We start from the raw sequence: 11433 nt of genomic DNA, 5'->3' as shown, positions 1-11433 counted from the left end.
GACGCGTGAAAAATTAGAGACGATTATTAGTTTAGAAATTTTGCTTTGAGCGACTCTGTCGGTTGAATTGATCTGAAATTTCCAAATAAAAGAATCATTTTAAATATTATTATGAAGTTTATTGTTTATTTAATCAAAATATTGATACTTTTCATATATATTCCACAGACATATCCTCTTTATTATGCACTACAAATTATTTTTACATGCTTTGTAGAAGTCTACATGTCCGTCCGCAAATAAGTTGTCGACGTCGATAATATTAACATATTTATCAAATTCAGGATTCATATTATAATTCATCTGTACTTTTTTAACAGTACTCTTCTTTGGAATAGGTACAGCAGGCTTAAATGCTACACCTGCAGGATCATATTCCATGTAGAGCTCCTGTGGTGATCTAAAATTAATAAAATGGATGGTATAGAAAGATTCAACGCAACTATTTATAAGTCTAGTCTTTTTAGACAAACTTTTCTATATAATTCATCTTTTCTTTTTTTCCAATGTGAAAAAAAAAAGAAAAAATGAGCAAGAAGTTTAGCTAAAAAGAATAGACCTCATATTTAATAATGATATACATGATAGATACATGATAGATAAATTTATCATAATTATTAGAGAAAATCGGTACTTACAACTTCGCAATTTCGGCAGTCAAACTGCCTTCACCGCTTGTAGGTGTAGTATACGCTATATTTTTAGCGAGTTGTCGTACTACACTATGATAATGACGCTGTAAGGACAATTATGTTATTTGTTGTTCTATTATCTTCAAACAAAAAAGTATATTTAAGGTAGTACCTGTAAAGCAACGAGCTCGTACAACGCTGTACAGTGAGCATTGCAATAATCAGGTTCCTTAATTTCGACTTGATAATGACCGTCACCGGTACAGTCAGTGTCCAATAAAATGTGAGCCGTTTTCCCAAGCTGCATCACTTGCTTGATAATACCAAGAGTTCCCAGCGTCACATTATGCTGCGACTGTAATGCCAATGTGCTTATTCTTTTTACAAAGGCTATCATACGGGTTTGTGTGATCCTCCTTCGCTGATGAACGAGAATCTGCATCAACGTCTGCAGCACAGTCTCAGTTTCCGAGTGCGTTCTCCCGCAATGAACTTTCAATATATTTTTGTACAAATGCACATAAAATCTATAAAAAATCGATAAAAAATGTTATATAATGTTATGTATATAAAATACGTACCCATAACAGTATGTAATTTATTCTATAAAATATATAAGTACTAAGGGGAAAGAGAAAAATTATGTACAGACCTATATGGATCAATATTCAATGCTGCAGCTTGTCCAGATAATATTGTAAATATACATTGAACACAGTGCAGTTGCTCTCTTAATCCCAAATTACCTTCCTCTATTAATCTATCTATGGCGCCTACTAAATCTTGATAAAAATTGATATTGATACAGTGTGCAAATCTAGAATGCATAAGACATTATAGTAAAATATTAACAAAAGATATAAAATAGTAATATATAAATTACTTGGCCAATCCTTCTAGACACACAGATAATACTTTGCTATTGGGAGCTTGTTTTAGAATTCTAAAATATATAGTAAATACTATGCTCGTTATTTCAGTGAGGATTTTATGCTTTGCCTGTTTGTTTTCCTCACCCTTCGTCTCGAGCATTTCTTTTTCTACTTGCTCTAGTTTCTTGTTCTTTTTCCTCTCTCGTTTGCTTAATGCGAGAATTCTTTGTTTATGAGACATGAGTTTCTTTTGTTTCATTTCATCCTCCTTTTCCTTATCCAAATTAATATCTTTGATGCGAAGAGCTAGTAACACTGATATTACTTCAGAATGTACAGAATGTTTCCTCGACTTGATATACTGATTTAATTTTCGAACTATCTGAAATTTTATTAGTGCAAAAAATGTCATAATTTTGTAATTACAAATATATCAAAAAACATAAAATAATAATAAAATTCCTATTATAACTTACTGTGAAAGATAGCTGACCACGTTTGTCTTCTTTAAATATTTGGGAAATACATTGTGCAACTTTTTCTCTTATGTTGCTCCGTTTGTTATCCAACAAAGGCAGAACGTAATTAGCTATATTAACAGAAAAATTAAAATATGGATGGACGGCGAGAAGCTCGCACATACATGATACAGCTGTCTCGCCCAATTGCATTTCTTGTTCATTTACCGACTGCATGTTCCCATTCTTTGTTCTCAAAATCTTAGATATCTTTTCAAGTCTCTGCAAATAACTTTTGTAATTCTTCAATAGAGTAGCTTCATATTTTTGCAGAGCAAGAGTATCCTTTTTCACTAAAGCCACATATAAAATTGATTAGAATTTATTATTAAAGTGCATATCGTGTAATTTTTCTTTGTTTGTATGTTTTATATACACACATATATATGAATACATACACTTTACTCCTTCCTGAGAAATTTCCTGGATACTATATGATGGTAACAAATCTTTAAAAACTTCTAAAAGAGACACCATTGCCAGTTTCCTAATTGTGATATAAATTTCTGATGTCTGTTTATCCATCATTTTTAACAATACATTGAAATTTTCAGACTTGAGTTCTGGATTCTCCAATATACCACTCGAAAGTATACCTATTTTAAAACGTTTGGCTTTCAATATTTCTTCGCGACATGCGAGCAGTTCAACAATAGACACTGGTTTATCAGTAACTTGCAGCAAGTTCTGAAAAACATTCCAATAAATAATATATTCTATGTTAGATTTCTGAAATATTAGAATATATAATTGAAGTCTTACATGTGTATCTATGTCAATATCCGTATCATTATTTTCTTGCTGATTATCTTCTTTATTTTCTTCCTGGTTTTCATTCGTATCTTCATTTTCTTCCCCATTAAAAATGGTATTATTTTCTTCAATAATACGTTTCTCTATAACACCATCATGTGTTTTTATAGGGAGCAACATGCGAATTGACTTTCCTCCTGTCTCTTCCACAATTTTTGAGATGTTATTCTCGTATAGTTGTTCTAACGGCTGATCATTTTCAATCTTTTTTCTTTTTCTCACGCTTAAATCTTTGTCTGTTCTAAAAGCATATATACATACATACATACATACATACATACATACATACATACATACATACATACATACATACATACATACATATATATATATATATATATATATATATATATATATATGGTAAAAGATCCTATAAATATAATATCATACTCGTTTAAACGAATCTGTTTTAATAAGCTGTAAGATTTATTAGAGATGGCATTTTTTAAGAAATTTAAATCATCTTCTTCAATCATATCCATCAAATCACTTCCATGATCACTCTCCTCTTCCTCTTCTGGTTTATTTGGGCAAGGTGGTACTAATTTCTGAGGTTGTTTCTTTAGTTTATGTCGTCGAGTTTTAAGTTTTCCTTGCTTTGAGAGTTTTGTCTTTATCTGATTGTTTCTTTTAATTTTACTGATTTTCGGCTTTTTCAGTTTCTGTAAAATAATATTAACGACTTTTAATATTACAAAATATTGTATATACAAAATTAATCAAATTAATCAAATTAAAATATAAATTTAAAAAATATTTTTCAATTAAAAAAAATTAAACAAACTAAATAACTGTGTGTGTGTATATATATATATATATAGTAATAAATAATTATGTAATATTCTTGAATAAAAAATACACTAAAAATATATCACATACTTAAAAAAATTTTAATCTTAATTTCGTATTTGTAATATTTATATATACACACACACAATAACAAATAAATAATTATATAACATTCTTAAATAAAAAATATACTAAAAATATATCATATACTTGAAAAAATTTAAATCTTCGTATTCATGAAAATAAAATAAAAGGAAGGTTGTCAAATAAGGTCGTTTTTTTTAAGGACCATATCAGAATCACTTCAAATTGTACTATTTTATACCTCTCGATGGAACTCACTAGAACCTACAATGTATCAATAGCTACAATGTATCACATTTTCTAAATATCCTGAATTCTCTAAATCAACTTTAAACTACAGTTTCATTGTTCAATTTTTTATAAGCAACATTATTGCTTACATGCTTGGTCAAAATAAAAAGTATTGATTAATACAAAGTGATCGATTTCAATGTGATGGCAAAGGGATAAAATAACGCTTTGACGTTTTATTTTATGCACTATATATACGAGTAGTTTTTGAGAAAGTATGGTAATGGTGATTCCAGAATTCCATTGATTACAGAAATGAAGCAGTGAAATGAAGCAGACACTGTGGCTATGCGTGATATCACATGTAAATCTGCAATGTAAGAGTGCCTCATTCTCAGCATCTAATTGTTTGGACAACAAACGGTTCTAGTGGATTGTGAGTTCCATCGAGAGGAATAAAATAGCACAGTTTGAAGTGATTCTGACGTGGTCCAAAAAACAGCCTTATTGATACACCCTTCCTTTTTAGGTTAAATACGAATTGCCCATTAAACTATTCAGATATTGAAAAATTTCTAACTTACCCCCATATTTAAAATGTAACTTAACTAAATTATTGTTTTCAATTTAAGTTTAGTTTTCATATAACTATACATTAACAAAATTAAATACACATAATCTGTAAACCAAATACCAAATGTGGACAAATGCACAGAAATGCATCACGTACCACGTGTGATGCATGATATAAGAATGGCTGCGTTTAGTAGAACGTTTATTTGGCAACTGTTGGAAGTTTGTTCGCACTGATTGGGTTATGCTTTTAGATCAAGAGAAATGGTCCAATCTCAGCAGAGAATCATAAAATGATTGCAAAACTGTGTTCTGCTGAACGCAGCCAATATAAGATGTATCATTGTGCACAATGACGATAGTAATACTGAAAACAATCAAACAAATTTTGGCCTCAAATTAACTCTCCTACTATGCATTTCGGGAATGGTACACCTTAGAGTCCTTATAACAGAGTCTGGATACTGCTGAAGCGATTGCTGATTGGTTCTGCTATTATCAGTCAACTGACGCTATCGATTATTGGCGTTAATTATATAATCACTTAACAATTTTACTAATAACAATTTGTTATTAGTAATTTCAAAGCAATTTTTGTCGAAAAATGTATGCAAAGATGACATACTGCGCACTTTGTGTATATTTTTCCGTTCTTTAAATGTTATTCTTTTTTGTCTCAGCTAGGTTTGATGACAAAATTATGTAAATATATTGTTAAATAGTATTAGTGTAATAGTTAAAGACTGAACAACAGTAAGACGATTTGACAATAATGTCGAGATTGATAATACAATAGATCATAATTTTGACAACCTCCTTGATAGATAGAAGAGCATATATCAATCGACCGAAAATCTTTTAAAAAAATAGTAAGGCTTTCTTTTTAAAAGATACTATATTTTCAATAAATTTTTGTTTTTATTTATATATAATTTTCAAATCAAATTTTTTAAATTTAAATGAATTGATTATATATAATTTAATATAATTTTTACAGTCTTTACAGAGTTAAATTGTTAGTTTTCTTTTTTTTTTTAAATAAATTGAACAAATATCTTTTACATTTTAAAATCATTAACAATTCCAAAATCTGCAAAATATTTATTAATATGATATTCGCAATAAGATTGATATAATCCTATCAAAAATAAGAACATTATAATGCATGATAATAAAAAATTAAAAATTATTTACTCGAAAATCTTTACGAGCTAAATCATATTATACATTTAAATATATTAGTCATATTACAATATTTTTCACATATACATATCATCTTTTTCAAATTTAAATTAAAATAGATTTTCTTAAGCTGATTTCACAAGACAAATTGATCAAGAAAAGGCATCTAAGCCATTTTGAAAGATTTTATATTATCGGCGAAATCTTCGTTATTTGAAAAATTATGACTTATTTTCTTGGAAAATTAACAACAAACTTTCAAAATTTAACACATGTAAATTTATCAAACAATAAAATCAATTTACCAAAGAATTTTGGTACTCTGCCCTGTGTTCAATGGCTTGATCTATCACACAATTGTCTTGGAATTCGAGGTCAATATAAATGGCTATGGATAGAACAATTTGCCATTCAAAAGAGTTTGATATTCCTAGATATAAGTTATAATTTAGTAAGTCACTTTATAATTAAAAAATACCACGATATTCACTGAAAAAAGAAGATTCCAGCATAAAAGATTAAGCATAAAAAAATATTTAATCAACCAATACCATCATTAGTCATTTATCATTTACAGTTAAAAGAATTACCAATATATATCGACAAGTTACATATTTTACGAGAGTTAAAGATTTCTCATAACATGTTGCAACGTTTACCAAAACGCATTAAAAATCTTAAAAATCTTGAAATTTTGGACGTCTCATGTAACTGGTTGTTGTATTTACCACCAACTTTGTTTTTTGTAAATCAATGCTTACGTACCTTAGATATTTCAACGAATCCATTTTTATTCACCAAACTTCATTACACTGTAGGTGAACATAATGTGATACCAAGTCTCATTGAATTGTCAGCGAATACATTGCTAAATCATAGATTTGTTGCTATTACTTTTATTTATCATTTTCATTTGTGCGCTATTTTTATTAATTTTCTTCGATTTCGAAATATTTTTTCTTAAAACTATTTCGTTTAATGGCCGCGAATTTTTTAAACGAATTAAAAAAAATATGCGCGAATAAAGTTTTAATGATTCAAAGATCATAAAACTAGGGTCGTCAGCTAATTTTATATTTTAATAAATTTCTAATTTAAAATTATAATTACAAAAGCATGCGATCTAAAAAATTGTTTATAACTATAACAATTTCTTTCAATTTTTTGTCTTAAAAAAAATTTATTCTCTAAATTGATTAAAGATCTTATCATTAAAATAATTGAAGAAGAATAAAATCTATAGGCTCATATTCAGAATGCATTTTTATCAATAAAAACGTACTTTTATTTCTAAAATTCTATTATATGCATAACGTAAAATATATTATATTAGCTCATTAACTACGTTATAAGCGCGTTCTGAATACAGGCTATAATATAGAAATATTAGATATCTCATAAGACACAAAATAATAATAACTGTGATATCTTTTATAGCATAGTGTACAATGTAAATTCAATACCATACACATTAGTCGTGTATTTAGATGCAGTGGAAATATGCATCATTTGTAATAAAAGAATCTGGTTTGATAAATGGTGTAAAAGGGTGTATTCAAACACATATCTTAATAAACTCTTCAATTCAAGAGTTGGAAGAACGATACAAAATGACAGAAAAAACACTCTAAAATTTGAAATATATTATTGTCTATCTTGTTGTAAATCACGCGTTGTATGAAAAATCAAAGGAATTTGATAATCAAGAAGATTAATATTTACAACAGCGATGTTTCATATATCTGGAGACACGAGATGCGTTCCGTTTCATGCATGGTGTGCATAATATATTATTTTATCCATGTTGATCACCGAATATTAAAAAAAGATAAACGGTAATGTCTCGGCGCTAAGACATGACATGAGACTTTACCGTTCTCCTTTGATTTACAACAGATTTTTAAGCCTTAAGCCATAAGAAATAGACGAATCACAATCAAATATTCTCCTCGCATTCGATTGTAATCGATCAATTTTTTACGGCTTAAGGCTTAAAATACCTATTGTGGATTCGGACTTACGTGAGCCGATATTATATATACCGGAATTGATAGCGTTAAAATTTCCAGTACATCAATACACATAATTATATGATTCTACAGAAATCTGTTTCCTAATATATATACTAATAATATGCAATAATTTTCTCTTGCGTACAGATATTTTAATGTTTATTTATTGTTAACAGATAAATACTAATCTTAACAATCGTAATGAAATATTGGATATATTCGACTTAGTATTTGGCTATTGCGACCTCACATATTTCTATTATTATGACAGTCCTACGATTTATTTCATATTGGACTTATGTAATACATACTCAATATATATAAATTTTATATTTAATCATTTAACAAATGTATTATTTAATTATCTTCTAAAATAATTTATAAAACAATCATATATTTATTAAAATAACGGCTTCTACACACAAAATGTGACAACGCGTCTGTGCAGAAGATATAATGCTTTTTAATAAAATTGAATAAGGTTCTAATATTCGTAATAACTCGGGAAAAAAATGTTCCATATATATAATTATATTTAATTATATAAAATTAATTACATAAAATTATATATAATTATACAAAAAATTGACATATTTCATGTACAATAATATATATTATATATATATATAAATAACACTTTTTCCCAGGAATAAAAATTCAATATAAATGAATTTATATGTAAATAAGTAAATTACTTTATATAGTATAATATATATTTAAATAAAATATTTACATATTATATATAATGCTTTAGAACATTTAAAACTCAATATTTTTATTAGTATTGTTTATAAATATTTATGTTTTAAATCAATACGTCTCGTTATTGTATTGAATTGTATATATTGAATAATTTCTATAATAAAATTCTATAATAAAAATTAACAACGTGTCCGTTTATTAATAATAAAATATTATTATTTTAATATTTGTTGAGAGTTTTATTAAATATAATTTGTTTTTTTTTTTTAATTTATATAATGTATATTTTTAGATTTTAATATTTAATGCTCTGATAAGTAACTTATAGCGTATCTTTTAAATATCTATTTATTACTTAAACATACATATATCTAACCATATATATTTAAATAAATTTTGAAAATTGGCTAACACAATTTATTAGTCTCAAAAAAACCGAATTTTTTGAAAAATACATGTAACGAACGCAATATTAATGTTTTAATTTTAGTTATAATGTTTAGTTTAAAAATAACCTTTACAATATACTGTTTCACATTTGTATCGTCACTTTAATATAAAACAACAAGTAATAACCAAATACGACAGTTATCTTGAGGCTCGTGTCAGAACATTACCTTAACTAATTTAAAATCAAAAAGAAAACCGGAATGTTATAAATTAGGAATTACAAGTTTATGGAATACTAAATTTTTCTACAAAAGCAGCAATAAAACAAGCAAGTGATAAAAACAAGGCAATGTGCAGTAGGCCTTTCTATTTAAATATTTAAAAATTTCTTAAACAGAATGTGAGATACATTGGACATAATAATTTGTAAGTGTTTTATTAAACCTAAATCACGAAAATTCATACGTCTTTTACATATATCAAATCACTTTAAACCAAATAATTTTTATGGCTTCTTACAGAAATCTTGGAACAAATTATATATTCGACAAAGATCTTCAAATTTTGTATATTAGCAACGTATATTGTTAGTAACGTGAATTACAAAATTTATCAGGTTATTAATAATACATAAATATAAGATTACATCGTCTTTATACAATGGTGAATAATTGTTATAATATGTATTAATAAAAAATTTTTCTGAATAATTACTTCACTTGAAAAGTTACATGTGTTTAGAGTTATATAATATTAAACATAATTATTTTAAACTCGTAGCATAATGGTTACCAATTACAAATCTAATTTAAATAATCATTTTCAATATAGGTTGGAAATAAGAGAAAATGTTCTGAAATTTTGGAACGTACGTCAATTAAGAAACAATGTTTACAAGATTTATCAAAAATATATTTATCATATTTAAAGCTTTATATCACTCCACTGTTCGAGACCTTGAATAACATTACAAAATGGTTGAATTTAACAGATGTGAATATATCAAATAACAACATTGATCTGTTGCCGAGAAAATTGGGCGCTTTTCATTGTCTTCGACGGCTTAATTTATCACATAATTGTTTGAGTCGATATTCTGGATGGGCATGGCTAAAAGAAGCACGAATTAAGAGAACTTTACGTTTTCTAGATATAAGTAATAATTCGGTAAATCATCATAAGATATCACGACAATCATTAATCAAAGCAGTGTTGTCATAAATAACAATTAATAGTTCATTAATAGCACGGTCATCATGAATATCATTAATTTACAGCTTCTCGAATTATCGATATACATTTGGAATTTAAATGCCTTAGTAGAATTGAAAATAAGTCACAACATGTTGAAATGTTTACCACAGGGCATTGAAAAAGTTCAAAATCTTAGTATTTTGGATGTGTCGCATAACATGTTAATGTATCTGCCAGCAGGAATCAATTATTTGCGACTGCAAACTTTAGATATTTCAATGAATCCATTAGTAGTCGATCGCCCAGAATTTATTAATGAGATAATAATCCCAAGCCTTACTCAGTTTGCAGCAAAAGTATTGCACCAATATTGTAGGTACGTTGTTTTTTTCTACTTGTTATGTACTACAATGTAATTTTAGTAAAAATATCACACAAGTTTCTATTTGATAATTTACATTTGATAATTTGTAATAAACAAAATCAATATTTTCACAGAGATGAACATATAATTTTTCGATGGGATGATTTGAATGAACATATAAATAGAAATAAAATCGATAATTGCTTCTATTGCCGAAACATTTGTACATCTCCTTACGTATACGCAACTCAGCTATTCAAACCTATATTTGAATTAGCTGTAACCGTAATAATAGAGACATCGGAATGGCCAGTAGTATTATTTGAATTATATTATTGCTTTCCTGAATGTAAAGAGGACGACTGGTAATCTAATAACAATTCGGATATATCTCGAAATTGAGAACACCGACATTCAAATTAACATTTATACCTAAAAAATACATTAACGGAATTTTGATTTTCTAATAAGTGCCTATTATGTTTATATTTCGATTATATTACGTAATATACAATCTAATAGGAACTTGACGTTGACAATTAACGAGCCTCATTTCTTCTTTATATTAGGACTAACATTCATAAGAATGTGATACAAATAATAATATCCGATAATAGAATATTTAATTCATTCTCTATAGCATGTATCAATTATTATATGATATAACGCAAATGTAAATATAATTAATTTGTATAATAATGTAATTGATTTGAGTTAAAGTTTTCTACTTGCAGTCAAATTCATTCTTGATATGAAATATTTCATATCAGTATGAGATGGCGAAAGAACAACTTGCCAAATCAATATTTTATTATAAAGCGCTTAAAATAATATAACGTAAAAATAATATAATATACACTATTTTGATAAAATAGTGTATAATTATAGTAATGCCAAACAAAACTTGTATTACACAGTAATACATATGACAATATAATTATATATTTTATATAATATTATATAATAATATATAACATTTTGATAACAAATAAATTATTAATATATTATTGACAACGGTGTATAATTAAAAATATTTACATGTAGAGTATAATTAGTCATAGATATATGTCTAATTTT

The 11433-nt window shown here is 26.8% G+C and overlaps 2 protein-coding genes across 5 annotated transcripts; one reads left to right on the top strand and one right to left on the bottom strand.

Annotated features, from left to right (window-relative positions):
* Nucleotides 1–97: 97 nt before the first annotated feature.
* On the bottom strand, nucleotides 98–4809 carry Noc3 (Nucleolar complex protein 3). 3 transcript variants are annotated; one of them, XM_087415638.1, is made up of 10 exons: nucleotides 4670–4809; nucleotides 3226–3497; nucleotides 2785–3076; nucleotides 2421–2709; nucleotides 1981–2315; nucleotides 1516–1886; nucleotides 1285–1449; nucleotides 805–1159; nucleotides 639–736; nucleotides 98–400 (listed from the first exon to the last, which is right to left on the bottom strand). In XM_087415638.1, the coding sequence occupies exons 2-10, from the start codon at nucleotides 3315–3317 to the stop codon at nucleotides 190–192; spliced, it is 2208 nt and encodes a 735-aa protein (XP_087271764.1). In that variant the 5' UTR covers nucleotides 3318–3497; nucleotides 4670–4809; the 3' UTR covers nucleotides 98–189. The 3 variants fall into 3 exon arrangements, with proteins under 3 accessions (XP_087271764.1, XP_087271762.1, XP_087271763.1); XM_087415636.1 differs by having other exon boundaries at nucleotides 4524–4719; XM_087415637.1 differs by lacking the exon at nucleotides 4670–4809 and adding an exon at nucleotides 3835–4460.
* Nucleotides 4810–8793: 3984 nt separating this feature from the next.
* On the top strand, nucleotides 8794–11433 carry LOC105151456 (uncharacterized). Of its 2 annotated transcripts, XM_087415545.1 has the most exons (5): nucleotides 8794–9224; nucleotides 9320–9461; nucleotides 9630–9965; nucleotides 10076–10368; nucleotides 10491–11433. In XM_087415545.1, the coding sequence occupies exons 2-5, from the start codon at nucleotides 9459–9461 to the stop codon at nucleotides 10723–10725; spliced, it is 867 nt and encodes a 288-aa protein (XP_087271671.1). In that variant the 5' UTR covers nucleotides 8794–9224; nucleotides 9320–9458; the 3' UTR covers nucleotides 10726–11433. The 2 variants fall into 2 exon arrangements, with proteins under 2 accessions (XP_087271671.1, XP_011063466.2); XM_011065164.2 differs by having other exon boundaries at nucleotides 8794–9461.

The sequence above is a fragment of the Acromyrmex echinatior genome, chromosome 18 (assembly GCF_024713525.1).
Source record: "Acromyrmex echinatior isolate Ae372 chromosome 18, ASM2471352v2, whole genome shotgun sequence".
NCBI classification, from domain to species: Eukaryota; Metazoa; Arthropoda; class Insecta; order Hymenoptera; family Formicidae; genus Acromyrmex; species Acromyrmex echinatior.
Note: the sequence above shows the minus strand (reverse complement) of the source record. Positions and strands in the feature narration are given on the sequence as shown.